The 23,499-nt window shown below is 46.0% G+C and overlaps 1 protein-coding gene across 1 annotated transcript in view; it reads left to right on the top strand.

The window, feature by feature from the left end:
* The window catches only part of LOC110513667 (dedicator of cytokinesis protein 1), a 527,949-nt gene that overhangs the window by 486,086 nt on the left and 18,364 nt on the right, over window positions 1-23,499 (top strand). The window contains exons 41-43 of the mRNA XM_036990103.1: window positions 10,827-10,964; window positions 15,162-15,304; window positions 23,093-23,291. Coding sequence (XP_036845998.1) covers window positions 10,827-10,964; window positions 15,162-15,304; window positions 23,093-23,291 — 480 coding nt within the window. The remainder of the gene's footprint in view (window positions 1-10,826; window positions 10,965-15,161; window positions 15,305-23,092; window positions 23,292-23,499) is intronic.

Below are 23,499 nucleotides of genomic sequence, written 5' to 3'. Positions count from 1 at the left end.
GGACTCTGTATCTATCAGTATGTCTAGGACCTGGACTCTGTATCTATCAGTATGTATGGACTCTGTATCTATCAGTATGTCTGAACTCTGTATCTATCAGTATGTCTGGACTCTGTATCTATCAGTATGTCTGGACTCTGTATCTATCTGTATGTCTGAACTCTGTATCTATCTGTATGTCTGGACTCTGTATCTATCTGTATGTCTGGACTCTGTATCTATCAGTATGTCTGGACTCTGTATCTATCAGTATGTCTGGACTCTGTATCTATCAGTATGTCTGGACTCTGTATCTATCAGTATGTCTGGACTCTGTATCTATCTCCTTTGTTAGCCAGAGTTCCCTCTGTATAGTATAGAAGACTGGAACACTCAGAGGACTTATATAGGTTAACGCAGACATTCTCTTTCTCACTCACTCACACACACACACACACACTCCATTCTTTACCAGAGACTTCACACTCCTCTTTGTTGTCAGAGTAAACCCTTTAGTCAGGCGTTTGGCTGCGGTGAGTATGTAAGCCATAAAGACACTGTACTGAAGATGCTGTGTACGGTGGTACGGTGACAGTAGAGTGTCTGTTGGCTGTGGAAGCGTATACTGTAAATAAAACCTCTTTGTGTGACTTCCTGTAGCCAAAGACCTGCACTAAACCCATTGTCAGAGGATTAAATGTTTTCTTTGTGCCTTTAACTTATTAATCAACAAGCATGCGTATTTTTTATTGGATTTTATTTTTTATTCATAACTTTAACAATATTAGTTTTTTTATGTAAACAAAGGAACAGTTGTGTGTTCAAACCTGGGGAAGGAGGAAGTAAAAGGGGGAGGAGCTAAACTATCGGTTGTAATATTCTACTCGTTCTTAGAGAGACTTCCTGCAGAGCAGTGGTTTTTCTAACCTCTCCTCGGTGACCCCCTGACGTTTTACAATGTTGTTGTAGCTCTGAACTATCTCACCTGATCCACCTGATCAAGGGCTTGGTGATTTAGCTGACAAGTTGAATCAGGTGCTCTGGAATAGATCCAAAAATGTGGATGGCTTGGTGTCCCCGAGGAGACGACAAATCCCTGCTATAAGGCAGGCTGTAGGGAAACTCAGCCTGTTATAAAGTCAAACACTATCTGTTACCAGAGCCTCCTGGCTGTAGAAAAACTAACTCTCCAAGATGATTGGCTGTAGGGACACTCAGCCTGTTATAAAGTCAAACACGATTCGTTACCAGAACCTCCTGGCTGTAGAAAAACTAACTCTCCAAGAAGATTGGCTGTAGGGACACTCAGCCTGTTATAAAGTCAAACACGATCCGTTACCAGAGCCTCCAAAGTCCCTTTATTTCATGTTTAATGTTCTGAGGCTGGTTCTCCATAGTGACGTGACAAAGGAATTTGTCTGTGGCCTGAGATTTACAGGGGGCGTGAGGGGTCATAAAACCCTCCACATCTTCAGACCCACACATCTCTCCTCCTCTGTTGGGGTTGAGAGATAATCTGTAGGGTTGTGGTCTCCTGTAACCTGACCTGATCAAGACAGTCATGACACCAATGACAGGTCACTGTTAAAAAATAGAAAAGAGTAGAGGGCCTAGAGAGCTGCCCTGCGGTACACCACACTTTACATGTTTGACATTAGAGATGCTTCCATTAAAGAACACCCTCTGAGTTCTATTAGATAGATATCCCTGAATCCTCTATATGGCTGAAGGTTGAAAAGCCATTGACACAAGTTTTCTCACAGGTTTTCTCAACAACAAGTTATGGTCAGTAATATCAAAGCATTGACATTTTTAGTTATTTATTTTTTATTTCACCTTTATTTAACCACTACATCTCAATAGAAAACCATCTAAACTACATCTCACTAGAACACCATCTAAACTACATCTCAATAGAAAACCATCTAAACTACATCTCAATAGAACACCATCTAAACTACATCTCAATAGAACACCATCTAAACTACATCTCACTAGAACACCATCTAAACTACATCTCAATAGAAAACCATCTAAACTACATCTCAATAGAAAACCATCTAAACTACATCTCAATAGAACACCATCTAAACTACATCTCACTAGAACACCATCTAAACTACATCTCAATAGAAAACCATCTAAACTACATCTCAATAGAAAACCATCTAAACTACATCTCAATAGAACACCATCTAAACTACATCTCACTAGAACACCATCTAAACTACATCTCAATAGAAAACCATCTAAACTACACCTCAATAGAAAACCATCTAAACTACACCTCAATAGAAAACCATCTAAACTACATCTCAATAGAACACCATCTAAACTACATCTCAATAGACCTCAATAGAAAACCATCTAAACTACATCTCAATAGAAAACCATCTAAACTACATCTCAATAGAAAACCATCTAAACTACATCTCAATAGAAAACCATCTAAACTACATCTCACTAGAAAACCATCTAAACTACATCTCACTAGAAAACCATCTAAACTACATCTCAATAGAAAACCATCTAAACTACATCTCAATAGAAAACCGTCTAAACTACATCTCAATAGAAAACCATCTAAACTACATCTCAATAGAAAACCATCTAAACTACATCTCAATAGATCTCAATAGAAAACCATCTAAACTACATCTCAATAGAAAACCATCTAAACTACATCTCAATAGAAAACCATCTAAACTACATCTCAATAGATCTCAATAGAAAACCATCTAAACTACATCTCACTAGAAAACCATCTAAACTACATCTCAATAGAAACCATCTAAACTACATCTCAATAGAAAACCATCTAAACTACATCTCAATAGAACACCATCTAAACTACATCTCAATAGAAAACCATCTAAACTACATCTCAATAGAAAACCATCTAAACTACATCTCAATATAACTCAATAGAAAAACATCTAAACTACATCTCAATCGAAAAACATCTAAACTACATCCCAATAGAAAACCATCTGAACTACATCCCAATAGAAAACCATCTAAACTACATCTCAATAGAAAAACATCTAAACTACATCTCAATAGAACACCATCTAAACTACATCTCAATAGAAAACCATCTAAACTACATCTCAATAGAAAAACATCTAAACTACATCTCAATAGAACACCATCTAAACTACATCTCAATAGAAAACCATCTAAACTACATCTCAATAGAAAAACATCTAAACTACATCTCAATAGAACACCATCTAAACTACATCTCAATAGAAAACCATCTAAACTACATCTCAATAGAAAACCTTCTAAACTACATCTCACTAGAAAACCATCTAAACTACATCTCACTAGAAAACCATCTAAACTACATCTCAATAGAAAACCATCTAAACTACATCTCACTAGAAAACCATCTAAACTACATCTCACTAGAAAACCATCTAAACTACATCTCAATAGATCTCAATAGAAAACCATCTAAACTACATCTCAATAGAAAACCATCTAAACTACATCTCAATAGAAAACCATCTAAACTACATCACAATAGAAAACCATCTAAACTACATCTCAATATAACTCAATAGAAAACCATCTAAACTACATCTCAATAGAAAACCATCTAAACTACATCTCAATAGAAAACCATCTAAACTACATCTCACTAGAAAACCATCTAAACTACATCTCAATAGAAAACCATCTAAACTACATCTCAATAGAACACCATCTAAACTACATCTCACTAGAAAACCATCTAAACTACATCTCAATAGATCTCAATAGAAAACCATCTAAACTACATCTCAATAGAAAACCATCTAAACTACATCTCAATAGAAACCATCTAAACTACATCTCAATAGAAAACCATCTAAACTACATCTCACTACATCTCAATAGAAAACCATCTAAACTACATCTCACTACATCCCAATAGAAAACCATCTAAACTACATCTCAATAGAAAACCATCTAAACTACATCTCACTAGAAAACCATCTAAACTACACCTCAATAGAACTCAATAGAAAACCATTCTAAACTACATCTCAATAGAAAACCATATATTTTTTAATTGATTTCACCTTTATTTAACCAGGTAGGCAAGTTGAGAACAAGTTCTCATTTGCAACTGCTACATGGCCAAGATAAAGCTTAGCAATTCGACACATACAACAACACAGAGTTACACATGGAATAAACAAAACATACAGTCAATAATACAGTAGAACTAAGAAAACAAAAAGTCTATATACAGTGAGTGCAAATGAGGTAAGATAAGGGAGTTAAGGCAATAAATAGGCCATGGTGGTGAAGTAAATGACAATATAGCAATTAAACACTGGAATGGTAGATGTGCAGAAGATGAATGTGCAAGTAAAGATACTGGGGTGCAAAGGAGCAAGATAAATAAATAAATACAGTATGGGGATGAGGTAGTTGGATGGGCTGTATACAGATGGGCTATGAGCAGGTGCATTGATCTGTGAGCTGCTCTGACAGCTGGTGCTTAAAGCTAGTGAGGGAGATATGAGTCCAGCTTCAGAGATTTTTGCAGTTATTTCCAGTGATTGGCTGCAGAGAACTGGAAGGAAAGACGACCAAAGGAGGAATTGGCTTTGGGGGTGACCAGTGAGATATACCTGCTGGAGCACGTGCTACGAGTGGGTTCTGCTATGGTGACCATTGAGCTGAGATAAGGTGGGGCTTTACCTAGCAGAGACTTGTAGATAACCTGTAGCCAGTGGGTTTGGCGACGAGTATGAAGCGAGGGCCAGCCAACGAGAGCGTACAGTTCGCAATGGTGGGTAGAATATGGGGCTTTGGTGACAACACGGATGGCACTGTGATAGACTGCATCCAATTTGCTGAGTAGGGTGTTGGAGGCTATTTTGTAAATGACATCACCGAAGTCTAAGATCGGTAGGATGGTCAGTTTTAAGAGGGTAAGTTTGGCAGCATGAGTGAAGGATGCTTTGTTGCCGAAATAGGAAGCCAATTCTAGATTTAACTTTGAATTGGAGATGTTTGATGTGAGTCTGGAAAGAGAGTTTACAGTCTAACCAGACACCTAGGTATTTGTAGTTGTCCACGTATTCTAAGTCAGAGCCGTCCAGATCTAACAGTACAGGTCCCACAATCTTCTCATTATCGATTTCTTTCAACCAATCATCAGTCATGTGTGTCAGTACCATACACATTGAGTGCTCTTCTCTATCAGCATGCTTTAAGTCTTATTCATTTTGATAGAAATAACATTGAATTTGGTCCAACACCATTTTTCCCAACAGTTTGCTAAGAGCTGGCAGCAAGCTGATAAGTTTGCTCTTAGAACCAGTAAAGGCAGCTGTACCACTCTTGGGTGGCGGAATGACTTTGGCTTCCCTCCAGGCCTGAGGACAAAGACTCTTTCCTCTTGGCTCAGATTAAAGATATGACAGATAGGAGTGACTATAGAGTCAGCTACCATCCTCAGTAGGTTTCCATCTAAATTGTCAATGTCAGGAGCTTTGTCATTATTGATCAATAAAATAAAATAATCAACCTCTCCCACAGCAACTTTACAACATTAAAATATGCAAAGCTTTTCTTTCGTCATTTTTATTTTTTTATGCATGAATATGAAGGCTCGCTGTTCGTTGTCGGCATTTCCTGCCTACATTTTCCCACGTTGCCAATGAAGTCATCATTAAAATAATTGGCCACATCAAATGGTTTTGTGACGAATAAGCCATCTGATTCGCTGAAAAGATGTAGTTGAATTTTTTGTCTTTCTGCCCATAATGTAATTTAAAGTTCTCCTAAGTTTTTTTCCATCATTCTTCATATCGTTGATCTTGGCTTCATAATACAGTCTCTTCTTCTTCTTTGTTGAGTTTCGTCACATCATTTCTCCATTTGCACTCAGTCAGCCAGTCAGATGTACAGCCACACTTATTAGCCACTTCCTGTTGCCTCATTTTGGGGCGGCAGGGTAGCCTAGTGGTTAGAGTGTAGAGGCGGCAGGGTAGCCTAGTGGTTAGAGTGTAGAGGCGGCAGGGTAGCCTAGTGGTTAGAGTGTAGAGGCGGCAGGGTAGCCTAGTGGTTAGAGTGTAGAGGCGGCAGGGTAGCCTAGTGGTTAGAGTATAGAGGCGGCAGGGTAGCCTAGTGGTTAGAGCGTAGAGGCGGCAGGGTAGCCTAGTGGTTAGAGTGGAGGGGTGGCAGGGTAGCCTAGTGGTTAGAGTGTAGAGGCGGCAGGGTAGCCTAGTGGTTAGAGTGTAGAGGCGGCAGGGTAGCCTAGTGGTTAGAGTATAGAGGCGGCAGGGTAGCCTAGTGGTTAGAGCGTAGAGGCGGCAGGGTAGCCTAGTGGTTAGAGTGGAGGGGTGGCAGGGTAGCCTAGTGGTTAGAGTGTAGAGGCGGCAGGGTAGCCTAGTGTTTAGAGTGTAGAGGCGGCAGGGTAGCCTAGTGGTTAGAGTGTAGAGGCGGCAGGGTAGCCTAGTGGTTAGAGTGTAGAGGGGGCAGGTAGCCTGATGGTTAGAGTGTAGAGGCGGCAGGGTAGCCTAGTGGTTAGACTGTAGAGGCGGCAGGGTAGCCTAGTGGTTAGAGTTAGAGGCAGTTAACCCCACTGTTCCTAGGTCGTCATTGAAAATAAGAGTTTGTTCTTAACTGACTTGCCTAGTTAAATAAAGGTAAAATAAAATAAAAAAATTCTTACAATCATATAGGTTTGTTCAATTCCTCATCAATCCATGGAGCCTTAACGGTTTTCTACCAGGAAGTGAATTAACAGGTGCATGTTTATCAGTACGTGGCTCTTTAGACACTGTTAGATGGTGTCATGTTGTTGTGTGTTGAATCCCTTGACCGGGGTATTACTGGGTGGTCACATTTTGTGATGTTGACAATCTATAATGTGTGTCTTTGCATGTGCTCTCTCATAGCATCATAAATGCTAGACTCAGACAATTACTATCGACATATGGCTTTTTATTTATTAATTTATTTAACCTTTATTTAACTAGGCTAGTCAATTAAGAATAAATTCTTATTTTACAATGACGGCCTACCCCGGCCAAACCCTCCCCTAACCCGGACGACGCTGGGCCAATAGTGTGTCGCCCTAGCTACCTACCAACCTGCCTGCCTACTTTTACACTCTCTATCAGTCCTGTTTCAGTCTTGTGTCAGTCCTGTGTCAGTCCCGTGTCAGTCTTGTGTCAGTCTTGTGTCAGTCTTGTGTCAGTCTTGTGTCAGTCCTGTGTCAGTCTTGTGTCAGTCCTTTGTCAGTCCCGTGTCAGTCGTGTGTCAGTCTCATGTCAGTCCCGTGTCAGTCCTGTGTCAGTCCCATGTCAGTCCCGTGTGTCAGTGTCAGTCCCGCGTCAGTCTAGTGTCAGTCCCGCGTCACTCCCGTGTCAGTCCCGTGTCAGTCCCGCGTCAGTCCCGCGTCAGTCAGTGTCAGTCCCGCGTCAGTCCCGTGTCAGTCCCGCGTCAGTCCAGTCCCGTGTCAGTCCCGTGTCAGTCCCGCGTCAGTCCCGTGCCAGTCCCGTGCCAGTACCACGTCAGTCCAGTCCCGTGTCAGTCCCGCGTCAGTCCCGTGTCAGTCCCGTGCCAGTCCCACGTCAGTACCGTGCCAGTCCCACGTCAGTCCCGCGTCAGTCCTGCGTCAGTCCTGTGTCAGTCCTGTGTCAGTCCCGCGTCAGTCCCGTGTCAGTCCTGTGTCAGTCCCACTTCAGTCCCGTGTCAGTCCCCCGTCAGTCTAGTGTCAGCCCTGTGTCAGTGCCAGTCCCGCGTCAGTCCCGTGTCAGTCCCGTGTCAATCCTGTGTACTCTTAGTTTTGCTGTGTCATGTAAAGGACCAGTGTGATAACAGAAGAGAAACATACAGTGTGTCTAGAGAGTAGGAGCATGGGGCGGTGAGGTGACTATGGCAACCAGGCCTTCTACATTCTACCGGGGTTTTAATGAACACGACCATGTTTCCTTGGCTTTCTCAGCAGGCGTGGGTTCTAAAGACACACAAACACACACACACACACACACACACAAACACAAACAAGTACACCCCCCCCACACACACACCATGACTTACTGTGAGTTCGGACGTAATTAACAGTTCCAGTGTCTACCTGACACCAGTAGGAGAGGAATGTTATGGAGTATAATATACCATCTGACACCAGTAGGAGAGGAATGTTATGGAGTATAATATACCACCTGACACCAGTAGGAGAGGAATGTTATGGAGTATAATATACCACCTGACACCAGTAGGAGAGGAATGTTATGGAGTATAATATACCACCTGACACCAGTAGGAGAGGAATGTTATGGAGTATAATATACCACCTGACACCAGTAGGAGAGGAATGTTATGGAGTATAATATACCACCTGACACCAGTAGGAGAGGAATGTTATGGAGTATAATATACCACCTGACACCAGTAGGAGGGGAATGTTATGGAGTATAATATACCACCTGACACCAGTAGGAGAGGAATGTTATGGAGTATGATATACCACCTGACACCAGTAGGAGAGGAATGTTATGGAGTATAATATACCACCTGACACCAGTAGGAGAGGAATGTTATGGAGTATAATATACCACCTGACACCAGTAGGAGAGGAATGTTATGGAGTATAATATACCACCTGACACCAGTAGGAGAGGAATGTTATGGAGTATAATATACCACCTGACACCAGTAGGAGAGGAATGTTATGGAGTATAATATACCACCTGACACCAGTAGGAGAGGAATGTTATGGAGTATAATATACCATCTGACACCAGTAGGAGAGGAATGTTATGGAGTATAATATACCACCTGACACCAGTAGGAGGGGAATGTTATGGAGTATAATATACCACCTGACACCAGTAGGAGAGGAATGTTATGGAGTATAATATACCACCTGACACCAGTAGGAGAGGAATGTTATGTAGTATAATATACCACCTGACACCAGTAGGAGAGGAATGTTATGGAGTATAATATACCATCTGACACCAGTAGGAGAGGAATGTTATGGAGTATAATATACCACCTGACACCAGTAGGAGAGGAATGTTATGGAGTATAATATACCACCTGACACCAGTAGGAGGGGAATGTTATGGAGTATAATATACCACCTGACACCAGTAGGAGGGGAATGTTATGGAGTATAATATACCACCTGACACCAGTAGGAGAGGAATGTTATGGAGTATAATATACCACCTGACACCAGTAGGAGAGGAATGTTATGGAGTATAATATACCACCTGACACCAGTAGGAGGGGAATGTTATGGAGTATAATATACCACCTGACACCAGTAGGAGAGGAATGTTATGGAGTATAATATACCACCTGACACCAGTAGGAGGGGAATGTTATGGAGTATAATATACCACCTGACACCAGTAGGAGAGGAATGTTATGGAGTATAATATACCACCTGACACCAGTAGGAGAGGAATGTTATGGAGTATAATATACCACCTGACACCAGTAGGAGAGGAATGTTATGGAGTATAATATACCACCTGACACCAGTAGGAGGGGAATGTTATGGAGTATAATATACCACCTGACACCAGTAGGAGAGGAATGTTATGGAGTATAATATACTACCTGACACCAGTAGGAGAGGAATGTTATGGAGTATAATATACCACCTGACACCAGTAGGAGAGGAATGTTATGTAGTATAATATACCACCTGACACCAGTAGGAGAGGAATGTTATGGAGTATAATATACCACCTGACACCAGTAGGAGAGGAATGTTATGGAGTATAATATACCACCTGACACCAGTAGGAGAGGAATGTTATGGAGTATAATATACCACCTGACACCAGTAGGAGGGGAATGTTATGGAGTATAATATACCACCTGACACCAGTAGGAGAGGAATGTTATGGAGTATAATATACCACCTGACACCAGTAGGAGGGGAATGTTATGGAGTATAATATACCACCTGACACCAGTAGGAGAGGAATGTTATGGAGTATAATATACCACCTGACACCAGTAGGAGAGGAATGTTATGGAGTATAATATACCACCTGACACCAGTAGGAGAGGAATGTTATGGAGTATAATATACCACCTGACACCAGTAGGAGAGGAATGTTATGGAGTATAATATACCACCTGACACCAGTAGGAGAGGAATGTTATGGAGTATAATATACCACCTGACACCAGTAGGAGAGGAATGTTATGGAGTATAATATACCACCTGACACCAGTAGGAGAGGAATGTTATGGAGTATAATATACCACCTGACACCAGTAGGAGGGGAATGTTATGGAGTATAATATACCACCTGACACCAGTAGGAGGGGAATGTTATGGAGTATAATATACCACCTGACACCAGTAGGAGAGGAATGTTATGGAGTATAATATACCACCTGACACCAGTAGGAGAGGAATGTTATGGAGTATAATATACCACCTGACACCAGTAGGAGGGGAATGTTATGGAGTATAATATACCACCTGACACCAGTAGGAGGGGAATGTTATGGAGTATAATATACCACCTGACACCAGTAGGAGAGGAATGTTATGGAGTATAATATACCACCTGACACCAGTAGGAGAGGAATGTTATGGAGTATAATATACCACCTGACACCAGTAGGAGAGGAATGTTATGGAGTATAATATACCACCTGACACCAGTAGGAGAGGAATGTTATGGAGTTTTGTTGTGTTGTGGTCCCTTACTTGCCGTGTGTGTGTGTGTGTGTGTGTGTGTGTGTGTGTGTGTGTGTGTGTGTGTGTGTGTGTGTGTGTGTGTGTGTGTGTGTGTGTGTGTGTGTGTGTGTGTGTTTTCAAACCCCTTTAGATGACCGTTGTGATCATTGTGTGTTTCCAGATCCCTTACCTAGCTGATGGAGTTCGTATCCATGGAGAGAAAGTGACTGAGGCTCTGAGGCCTTTCCATGACCGCCTGGAGGCCTGCTTCAAACAGCTCAGAGAGAAAGTAGAGAAACAGTACGGAGTCAAGACACTGGTAATATCTCTCTCCTGTGCTCTCTCCACCTCTCTTCTCCTCCTCTCTTCTCCTCCTCTTCTCTCCTCCTCTCTTCTCCTCCTCTCTCCACCTCTCTTCTCCTCCTCTCTCCACCTCTCTTCTCCTCCTCTCTCTCCTCCTTTCCTCTCCTCTCTTCTTCTCTCTCCTTCTCTCTCCTCCTCTCTCCACCTCTCTTCTCCTCCTCTCTCCTATATTCTCTCTCCTCCTCTCCTCTCTTCTCTCTCCTCCTCTCTTCTCCTCTCTTCTCTTCTCCTCTTGTCTCCTCTCTCCTATGCACTCTTCAACTCTCTCCTCTTCTCCTCTCTTCTCCTCTCTCCTATGCTCTCGTCTCGTCTCTTATCCGCTCTCCTTTCTTCTCTTCTCATCTCTCCTCTTCTTCCTTCTCCTCCTCTCTTCTCTGCTCTCCTCTCTTCTCATCTCTCCTCTTCTCCCTTCACCTCTCTTCTCTGCTCTCCTCTCTTCTCATCTCTCCTCTTCTCTGTTCTCCTCTTCTCCCTTCACCTCTCTTATCCGCTCTCCTCGCCTCTTCTCTGTTCTCCTCTTCTCCCTTCTCCTCCTCTCTTCTCTGCTCTCCTCTCTTCTCCTCTCCTTTCTTCCTCTCTACTTCTTCTCTTTCTCTGTCCTAATTCCTCCTCTCATCTCATCCTACTCTCTCCTACTCATTTTAAATTGACATGTTAGTAATTTAGCAGACACTCTTAGCCAGAGCCACTTACAGTTAGTGCATTCATCTCCAGAAAGCTTGGTGGAACAACCACATATCACAGTTAGTGCATTCATCTCCAGATAGCTTGGTGAGACAACCACATATCACAGGCATAGAAGGTAGATTTTCCCTCAATAACGTAGCTGTCAGTAGAGTCCGAGCTGTCAGTAGAGTCCGAGCTGTCAGTAGAGTCCGAGCTGTCAGTAGAGTCAGAGCTGTCAGTAGAGTCAGAGCTGTCAGTAGAGTCCGAGCTGTCAGTAGAGTCCGAGCTGTCAGTAGAGTCCGAGCTTTCAGTAGAGTCAGAGCTGTCAGTAGAGTCAGAGCTGTCAGTAGAGTCAGAGCTGTCAGTAGAGTCAGAGCTGTCAGTAGAGTCAGAGCTGTCAGTAGAGTCCGAGCTGTCAGAGCTGTCAGTAGAGTCAGAGCTGTCAGTAGAGTCCGAGCTGTCAGAGCTGTCAGTAGAGTCCGAGCTGTCAGTAGAGTCCGAGCTGTCAGTAGAGTCCGAGCTGTCAGTAGAGTCCGAGCTGTCAGAAGAGTCCGAGCTGTCAGAAGAGTCCGAGCTGTCAGTAGAGTCCGAGCTGTCAGTAGAGTCCGAGCTGTCAGTAGAGTCCGAGCTGTCAGTAGAGTCGGAGCTGTCAGTAGAGTCGGAGCTGTCAGTAGAGTCGGAGCTGTCAGAAGAGTCAGAGCTGTCAGTAGAGTCAGAGCTGTCAGTAGAGTCGGAGCTGTCAGAAGAGTCGGAGCTGTCAGAAGAGTCGGAGCTGTCAGTAGAGTCGGAGCTGTCAGTAGAGTCGGAGCTGTCAGTAGAGTCGGAGCTGTCAGTAGAGTCGGAGCTGTCAGTAGAGTCGGAGCTGTCAGAAGAGTCCGAGCTGTCAGTAGAGTCCGAGCTGTCAGTAGAGTCCGAGCTGTCAGTAGAGTCCGAGCTGTCAGTAGAGTCCGAGCTAGAAGGGGTGGGGAGGCTCAAGTGAAAGGAGGATTATTTAAGATACTATTTGGAGAGGTCGGGTTTCAGATGTTTTCAGAAGATGGGCAGGGACTCTGCTGTCTGAGCTTCAGGGGGAAGCTGGTTCCGCCATTGCGGTGCCAGGACAGAGAAGAGCTTGGACTGGGCTGAGTGGGAGCTGCCCTCCCGTAGGGGTGGGAGGGCCTAGAGCCCAGAGGTGGCAGATAGAGTGTTGAGTTTGAGCAGAGCCTGAAGATAGGGAGGGAGAGCTGCCCTCCCGTAGGGGTGGGAGGGCCTAGAGACCAGAGGTGGCAGATAGAGTGTTCGGGGTGTTGAGTTTGAGCAGAGCCTGAAGGTAGGGAGGGAGAGCTGCCCTCCCATAGGGGTGGGAGGGCCTAGAGACCAGAGGTGGCAGATAGAGTGTTGAGTTTGAGCAGAGCCTGAAGATAGGGAGGAGCAGTTCCTCTTGAGCTACTTCTTCTCTCTCCTCTCCTGTTGTTGGCCCATTAAAAAGTGTCGCTGGATTTATTTCCTCGAACAAACTTTTATGCCATCACCTGCAGTGTTGTCAAAATGATGGGCACAATGAGGATTATTTTACACCAACATTTTATGTGATACCATGGTGTTGTTGTTGACGCATGGAGAGAACAGAACAGACAGACCGTGGCTCAGTATTTCAGGTCCTTAACTCTCCATCTCCCCAAGTACAGACATGATATTTGTGGTCTTCCTGAACAACACTCTACTGTGTCCTGTTCTCTCAGAGTCATTCCTACTGTAGCTGGGACACAATGCTGCTGGCAGTGTTACCTGCCAGACCCTGGGTCAGTTCAGTATGGAAGAGCACACACCCCATTCATAGTCATTCTTACTGTAGCTGGGACACAATGCTGCTGACAGTGTTACCTGCCAGACCCTGGGTCAGTTCCGTATGGAAGAGCACACACCCCATTCAGAGTCATTCCTACTGTAGCTGGGACACAATGCTGCTGACAGTGTTACCTGCCAGACCCTGGGTCAGTTTAGTATGGAGGAGCGCACACACACTGAATCACCCCTAGACATGGATAGATGTATAGATAGATGCTATTAACTAACACTGATGGGAGGAGGAGGGTATTGATCACTCAAAGATAGGAGGAGGAGGATATTGATCACTCAAAGATAGGAGGAGGAGGAGGAGGGTATTGATCACTCAAAGATAGGAGGAGGAGGAGGGTATTGATCACTCAAAGATAGGAGGAGGAAGGTATTGATCACTCAAAGATAGGAGGAGGAGGAGGGTATTGATCACTCAAAGATAGGAGGAGGAGGGTATTGATCACTCAAAGATAGGAGGGTATTGATCACTCAAAGATAGGAGGAGGAGGAGGGTATTGATCACTCAAAGATAGGAGGAGGGGGAGGGTATTGATCACTCAAAGATAGGAGGAGGAGGAGGGTATTGATCACTCAAAGATAGGAGGAGGAGGAGGATATTGATCACTCAAAGATAGGAGGAGGAGGAGGGTATTGATCACTCAAAGATAGGAGGGTATTGATCACTCAAAGATAGGAGGAGGAGGAGGATATTGATCACTCAAAGATAGGAGGAGGAGGAGGGTATTGATCACTCAAAGATAGGAGGGTATTGATCACTCAAAGATAGGAGGAGGAGGAGGATATTGATCACTCAAAGATAGGAGGAGGAGGAGGAGGGTATTGATCACTCAAAGATAGGAGGAGGAGGAGGATATTGATCACTCAAAGATAGGAGGAGGAGGAGGAGGGTATTGATCACTCAAAGATAGGAGGAGGAGGAGGGTATTGATCACTCAAAGATAGGAGGGTATTGATCACTCAAAGATAGGAGGAGGAGGAGGGTATTGATCACTCAAAGATAGGATGAGGGGGAGGGTATTGATCACTCAAAGATAGGAGGAGGGTATTGATCACAAATATAGGAGGAGGAGGAGGGTATTGATCACACAAAGATAGGAGGAGGATGAGGGTATTGATCACACAAAGATAGGAGGAGGGGGAGGGTATTGATCACTCAAAGATAGGAGGAGGAGGATTTACATGGTATAAATTCACGAGGTGGACTATCATCACTGCTGCTGCCTCGCGTGATGCATGCGCGTGTGTGTGTGCGTGTGTGTGCGCGCGTGTGTGCGCGCGCGTGTGTGTGTGTGTGTGTGTGTGTGTGTGTGTGTGTGTGTGTGTGCACGGCAATAATGAATATGCTGTAAGGACAAAACAGCACAGCCATAGCACAACAGACAAGGCTGACAGCAGCCCAGGACTGTCTCAAGGAACTACGGCCCCAGGAACAGAACTTTGTTATAGCCAGATTTTATAGTCAGGACTCTACTCACTTCCAATGTTAAATGTAGCTAAATAATCTCTCTCTCTCTCTGTCTCTCTTTCTCTCTCTGTCTCTCTCTCTCTCTCTGTCTCTCCCTGTCTCTCTCTCTCTGTCATGTTGTCAGTGTGTTATTAAATAATGGTGTCCGTGGCACTAAACTGTGTTGTGTGTTTGTTTGTGCAGCCTGCGGTGGATGACAGACGTGGGACCCGTCCTCGCTCAATGCTGCGTTCCTTCACCATGCCCTCACAACAGAGACCACTCTCTGTGGCTTCAGTCAACTCCATCTCCTCTGACAACTCCCCCTCCAGACCTGGCTCAGACGGGTATGATACACACACAGAGAGACACACACACACACAGAGAGACACACACACACACACACACACACACACACACACAGAGAGACAGACACGTTTATTTGACAAATGGGGACGTCCAGATAGAACAAGTAGAATGGGGACGTCCAGATAGAACCAGTAGAATGGGGACGTCCAGATGGAACCAGTAGAATGGGGACGTCCATATAGAACCAGTAGAATGGGGACGTCCAGATGGAACCAGTAGAATGGGGACGTCCAGATGGAAACAGTAGAATGGGGACGTCCATATAGAACCAGTAGAATGGGGACGTCCAGATGGAACCAGTAGAATGGGGACGTCCAGATGGAACCAATAGAATGGGGACGTCCAGATAGAACCAGTAGAATGGGGACGTCCAGATAGAAACAGTAGAATGGGGACGTCCAGATGGAAACAGTAGAATGGGGACGTCCAGATGGAAACAGTAGAATGGGGACGTCCAGATAGAAACAGTAGAATGGGGACGTCCAGATGGAACCAGTAGAATGGGGACGTCCAGATAGAACCAGTAGAATGGGGACGTCCAGATGGAACCAGTAGTATGGGGACGTCCATATAGAACCAGTAGAATGGGGACGTCCAGATGGAACCAGTAGAATGGGGACGTCCAGATGGAAACAGTAGAATGGGGACGTCCAGATGGAACCAGTAGAATGGGGACGTCCAGATAGAACCAGTAGAATGGGGACGTCCAGATGGAAACAGTAGAATGGGGACGTCCAGATAGAACCAGTAGAATGGGGACGTCCAGATAGAACCAGTAGAATGGGGACGTCCAGATGGAAACAGTAGAATGGGGACGTCCAGATAGAACCAGTAGAATGGGGACGTTCAGATGGAACCAGTAGAATGGGGACGTCCAGATAGAACCAGTAGAATGGGGACGTCCAGATAGAACCAGTAGAATGGGGACGTCCAGATGGAACCAGTAGAATGGGGACGTCCAGATGGAACCAGTAGAATGGGGACGTCCAGATAGAACCAGTAGAATGGGGACGTCCAGATGGAAACAGTAGAATGGGGACGTCCAGATGGAAACAGTAGAATGGGGACGTCCAGATGGAACCAGTAGAATGGGGACGTCCAGATGGAAACAGTAGAATGGGGACACCCCTCTCTGAATTTCTGAACACAGCGTTCAATAAGGACCAGACACAAGGATGCACATATGACTAATGGGGACGTCCAGATAGAACCAGTAGAATGGGGACGTCCAGATAGAACCAGTAGAATGGGGACGTCCAGATAGAACCAGTAGAATGGGGACGTCCAGATAGAACCAGTAGAATGGGGACGTCCAGATGGAAACAGTAGAATGGGGACGTCCAGATGGAAACAGTAGAATGGGGACGTCCAGATGGAACCAGTAGAATGGGGACGTCCAGATGGAAACAGTAGAATGGGGACACCCCTCTCTGAATTTCTGAACACAGCGTTCAATAAGGACCAGACACAAGGATGCACATATGACTAATGGGGACGTCCAGATAGAACCAGTAGAATGGGGACGTCCAGATAGAACCAGTAGAATGGGGACGTCCAGATAGAAACAGTAGAATGGGGACGTCCAGATGGAACCAGTAGAATGGGGACGTCCAGATGGAACCAGTAGAATGGGGACGTCCAGATGGAACCAGTAGAATGGGGACGTCCAGATAGAACCAGTAGAATGGGGACTTCCAGATGGAAACAGTAGAATGGGAACGTCCAGATAGAACCAGTAGAATGGGGACGTCCAGATGGAACCAGTAGAATGGGGACGTCCAGATGGAACCAGTAGAATGGGGACGTCCAGATAGAACCAGTAGAATGGGGACGTCCAGATGGAAACAGTAGAATGGGGACGTCCAGATAGAACCAGTAGAATGGGGACGTCCAGATAGAACCAGTAGAATGGGGACGTCCAGATAGAAACAGTAGAATGGGGACGTCCAGATGGAACCAGTAGAATGGGGACGTCCAGATGGAACCAGTAGAATGGGGACGTCCAGATGGAACCAGTAGAATGGGGACGTCCAGATAGAACCAGTAGAATGGGGACTTCCAGATGGAAACAGTAGAATGGGGACGTCCAGATAGAACCAGTAGAATGGGGACGTCCAGATGGAACCAGTAGAATGGGGACGTCCAGATGGAACCAGTAGAATGGGGACGTCCAGATAGAACCAGTAGAATGGGGACGTCCAGATGGAAACAGTAGAATGGGGACGTCCAGATAGAACCAGTAGAATGGGGACGTCCAGATAGAACCAGTAGAATGGGGACGTCCAGATAGAACCAGTAGAATGGGGACGTCCAGATGGAACCAGTAGAATGGGGACGTCCAGATGGAACCAGTAGAATGGGGACGTCCAGATGGAACCAGTAGAATGGGGACGTCCAGATAGAACCAGTAGAATGGGGACGTCCAGATAGAACCAGTAGAATGGGGATGTCCAGATAGAACCAGTAGAATGGGGACGTCCAGATGGAACCAGTAGAATGGGGACGTCCAGATGGAACCAGTAGAATGGGGACGTCCAGATGGAACCAGTAGAATGGGGACGTCCAGATGGAACCAGTAGAATGGGGACGTCCAGATGGAAACAGTAGAATGGGGACGTCCAGATGGAAACAGTAGAATGGGGACGTCCAGATGGAACCAGTAGAATGGGGACGTCCAGATGGAAACAGAATGGGGACGTCCAGATGGAAACAGTAGAATGGGGACGTCCAGATGGAAACAGTAGAATGGGGACGTCCAGATGGAAACAGTAGAATGGGGACACCCCTCTCTGAATTTCTGAACACAGCGTTCAATAAGGACCAGACACAAGGATGCACATATGACTAATGGGGACGTCCAGATAGAACCAGTAGAATGGGGACGTCCAGATAGAACCAGTAGAATGGGGACGTCCAGATGGAACCAGTAGAATGGGGACGTCCAGATGGAACCAGTAGAATGGGGACGTCCAGATGGAAACAGTAGAATGGGGACGTCCAGATGGAAACAGTAGAATGGGGACGTCCAGATGGAACCAGTAGAATGGGGACGTCCAGATGGAAACAGTAGAATGGGGACGTCCAGATAGAACCAGTAGAATGGGGATGTCAAGATGGAACCAGTAGAATGGGGACGTCCAGATGGAAACAGTAGAATGGGGACGTCCAGATGGAAACAGTAGAATGGGGACGTCCAGATGGAACCAATAGAATGGGGACGTCCAGATGGAAACAGTAGAATGGGGACGTCCAGATGGAAACAGTAGAATGGGGACTTCCAGATGGAACCAGTAGAATGGGGACGTCCAGATAGAACCAGTAGAATGGGGACGTCCAGATGGAACCAGTAGAATGGGGACGTCCAGATGGAACCAGTAGAATGGGGACGTCCAGATGGAAACAGTAGAATGGGGACGTCCAGATGGAAACAGTAGAATGGGGATGTCCATATAGAACCAGTAGAATGGGGACGTTCAGATGGAACCAGTAGAATGGGGACGTCCAGATAGAACCAGTAGAATGGGGACGTCCAGATGGAAACAGTAGAATGGGGACGTCCAGATGGAAACAGTAGAATGGGGACGTCCAGATGGAACCAGTAGAATGGGGACGTCCAGATGGAACCAGTAGAATGGGGACGTCCAGATGGAACCAGTAGAATGGGGACGTCCAGATGGAAACAGTAGAATGGGGACGTCCAGATGGAAACAGTAGAATGGGGACGTCCAGATAGAACCAGTAGAATGGGGACGTTCAGATGGAACCAGTAGAATGGGGACGTCCAGATAGAACCAGTAGAATGGGGACGTCCAGATAGAACCAGTAGAATGGGGACGTCCAGATGGAACCAGTAGAATGGGGACGTCCAGATGGAACCAGTAGAATGGGGACGTCCAGATAGAACCAGTAGAATGGGGACGTCCAGATGGAAACAGTAGAATGGGGACGTCCAGATGGAAACAGTAGAATGGGGACGTCCAGATGGAACCAGTAGAATGGGGACGTCCAGATGGAAACAGTAGAATGGGGACACCCCTCTCTGAATTTCTGAACACAGCGTTCAATAAGGACCAGACACAAGGATGCACATATGACTAATGGGGACGTCCAGATAGAACCAGTAGAATGGGGACGTCCAGATAGAACCAGTAGAATGGGGACGTCCAGATAGAACCAGTAGAATGGGGACGTCCAGATAGAACCAGTAGAATGGGGACGTCCAGATGGAAACAGTAGAATGGGGACGTCCAGATGGAAACAGTAGAATGGGGACGTCCAGATGGAACCAGTAGAATGGGGACGTCCAGATGGAAACAGTAGAATGGGGACACCCCTCTCTGAATTTCTGAACACAGCGTTCAATAAGGACCAGACACAAGGATGCACATATGACTAATGGGGACGTCCAGATAGAACCAGTAGAATGGGGACGTCCAGATAGAACCAGTAGAATGGGGACGTCCAGATAGAAACAGTAGAATGGGGACGTCCAGATGGAACCAGTAGAATGGGGACGTCCAGATGGAACCAGTAGAATGGGGACGTCCAGATGGAACCAGTAGAATGGGGACGTCCAGATAGAACCAGTAGAATGGGGACTTCCAGATGGAAACAGTAGAATGGGAACGTCCAGATAGAACCAGTAGAATGGGGACGTCCAGATGGAACCAGTAGAATGGGGACGTCCAGATGGAACCAGTAGAATGGGGACGTCCAGATAGAACCAGTAGAATGGGGACGTCCAGATGGAAACAGTAGAATGGGGACGTCCAGATAGAACCAGTAGAATGGGGACGTCCAGATAGAACCAGTAGAATGGGGACGTCCAGATAGAAACAGTAGAATGGGGACGTCCAGATGGAACCAGTAGAATGGGGACGTCCAGATGGAACCAGTAGAATGGGGACGTCCAGATGGAACCAGTAGAATGGGGACGTCCAGATAGAACCAGTAGAATGGGGACTTCCAGATGGAAACAGTAGAATGGGGACGTCCAGATAGAACCAGTAGAATGGGGACGTCCAGATGGAACCAGTAGAATGGGGACGTCCAGATGGAACCAGTAGAATGGGGACGTCCAGATAGAACCAGTAGAATGGGGACGTCCAGATGGAAACAGTAGAATGGGGACGTCCAGATAGAACCAGTAGAATGGGGACGTCCAGATAGAACCAGTAGAATGGGGACGTCCAGATAGAACCAGTAGAATGGGGACGTCCAGATGGAACCAGTAGAATGGGGACGTCCAGATGGAACCAGTAGAATGGGGACGTCCAGATGGAACCAGTAGAATGGGGACGTCCAGATAGAACCAGTAGAATGGGGACGTCCAGATAGAACCAGTAGAATGGGGATGTCCAGATAGAACCAGTAGAATGGGGACGTCCAGATGGAACCAGTAGAATGGGGACGTCCAGATAGAACCAGTAGAATGGGGACGTCCAGATGGAACCAGTAGAATGGGGACGTCCAGATGGAACCAGTAGAATGGGGACGTCCAGATGGAAACAGTAGAATGGGGACGTCCAGATGGAAACAGTAGAATGGGGACGTCCAGATGGAACCAGTAGAATGGGGACGTCCAGATGGAAACAGAATGGGGACGTCCAGATGGAAACAGTAGAATGGGGACGTCCAGATGGAAACAGTAGAATGGGGACGTCCAGATGGAAACAGTAGAATGGGGACACCCCTCTCTGAATTTCTGAACACAGCGTTCAATAAGGACCAGACACAAGGATGCACATATGACTAATGGGGACGTCCAGATAGAACCAGTAGAATGGGGACGTCCAGATAGAACCAGTAGAATGGGGACGTCCAGATGGAACCAGTAGAATGGGGACGTCCAGATGGAACCAGTAGAATGGGGACGTCCAGATGGAAACAGTAGAATGGGGACGTCCAGATGGAAACAGTAGAATGGGGACGTCCAGATGGAACCAGTAGAATGGGGACGTCCAGATGGAAACAGTAGAATGGGGACGTCCAGATAGAACCAGTAGAATGGGGATGTCCAGATGGAACCAGTAGAATGGGGACGTCCAGATGGAAACAGTAGAATGGGGACGTCCAGATGGAAACAGTAGAATGGGGACGTCCAGATGGAACCAATAGAATGGGGACGTCCAGATGGAAACAGTAGAATGGGGACGTCCAGATGGAAACAGTAGAATGGGGACTTCCAGATGGAACCAGTAGAATGGGGACGTCCAGATAGAACCAGTAGAATGGGGACGTCCAGATGGAACCAGTAGAATGGGGACGTCCAGATGGAACCAGTAGAATGGGGACGTCCAGATGGAAACAGTAGAATGGGGACGTCCAGATGGAAACAGTAGAATGGGGACGTCCATATAGAACCAGTAGAATGGGGACTTTCAGATGGAACCAGTAGAATGGGGACGTCCAGATAGAACCAGTAGAATGGGGACGTCCAGATGGAAACAGTAGAATGGGGACGTCCAGATGGAAACAGTAGAATGGGGACGTCCAGATGGAAACAGTAGAATGGGGACGTCCAGATTGAACCAGTAGAATGGGGACACCCCTCTCTGAATTTCTGAACACAGCGTTCAATAAGGACCAGACACAAGGATGCACATATGACTAATGGGGACGTCCAGATGCACATATGACTAATGGGGACGTTCCAGATGCACATATGACTAATGGGGACGTCCAGATGCACATATGACTAATGGGGACGTCCAGATGCACATATGACTAATGGGGACGTCCAGATGCACATATGACTAATGGGGACGTCCAGATGCACATATGACTAATGGGGACGTCCAGATAGAACCAGTAGAATGGGGACGTCCAGATGCACATATGACTAATGGGGACGTCCAGATGCACATATGACTAATGGGGACGTCCAGATGCACATATGACTAATGGGGACGTCCAGATGCACATATGACTAATGGGGACGTCCAGATGCACATATGACTAATGGGGACGTCCAGATGCACATATGACTAATGGGGACGTCCAGATGCACATATGACTAATGGGGACGTCCAGATGCACATATGACTAATGGGGACGTCCAGATGCACATATGACTAATGGGGACGTCCAGATGCACATATGACTAATGGGGACGTCCAGATGCACATATGACTAATGGGGACGTCCAGATGCACATATGACTAATGGGGACGTCCAGATGCACATATGACTAATGGGGACGTCCAGATGCACATATGACTAATGGGGACGTCCAGATGCACATATGACTAATGGGGACGTTCCAGATGCACATATGACTAATGGGGACGTCCAGATGCACATATGACTAATGGGGACGTCCAGATGCACATATGACTAATGGGGACGTCCAGATGCACATATGACTAATGGGGACGTCCAGATGCACATATGACTAATGGGGACGTCAGGAGAAAAGGGAATTTTTTTTCACATTTCAAAACACAGCTTTCAATAATCAATAGTATACACAAACACACACACTTATGTGATAAGATACATTTCGAGTCTCATTGCAAAGGGTCTGAATACTTATGTAAATAAGGTATGTCAGTTTTTTATTTTTAAATGTGCAAAAAAAAATAAAACTGTTTTCATTTTTGTCATTATGGGGTATGGTGTGTATATCTCACAAGTTTTTATTTAATTTAATCCGTTTTAGAATAAGGCTGTGTAACATAACACAATCTGCACAAATCACTGGGTCTGAATACTTACCAAAGGCCCTGCATGTTCACTCCTTCTCCCTGTTGTCCTCTCCCTCCCAGCTTTGCCCTAGAGCCTCTCCTGCCAAAGAAGTTGCACTGCAAGTCCCAGGACAAGCTGGAGCGCGACGAGTCAGAGAGGGAGAGGAAGGACAAGAAGAAAGAGAAGAGGAACAGTAAACACCAGGAGATCTTTGACAAGGAGCTGAAGACCACAGACATCTCCCTGCAGCCCGCCGAGGCAGTCATACTGTCAGAGACGGTGAGGGGGGGACTATCCCTGGCTCTGCTCCTCCTCCTCTTCCTCTCTTCCCTCTCCTCTCCTCTCCTCTCCTCTCCTCCCTCCCTCCCTCCCTCTCTCCTCTCCTCCCTCTCCCTCCTCCTCTCCTCCCTCCCTTCCTCCCTCCTCCTCTCCTCCCTCCCTCCTCCCCTCCTCCCTCCTCTCCTCCCTCGCTTCCTCCCTCCTCTCC

The sequence above is a fragment of the Oncorhynchus mykiss genome, chromosome 1 (genome assembly GCF_013265735.2).
Source record: "Oncorhynchus mykiss isolate Arlee chromosome 1, USDA_OmykA_1.1, whole genome shotgun sequence".
Lineage (NCBI taxonomy): Eukaryota > Metazoa > Chordata > Actinopteri > Salmoniformes > Salmonidae > Oncorhynchus > Oncorhynchus mykiss.
The sequence above is the reverse complement of the archived record's forward strand: the minus strand, read 5'-3'. Positions and strand labels throughout refer to the sequence as shown.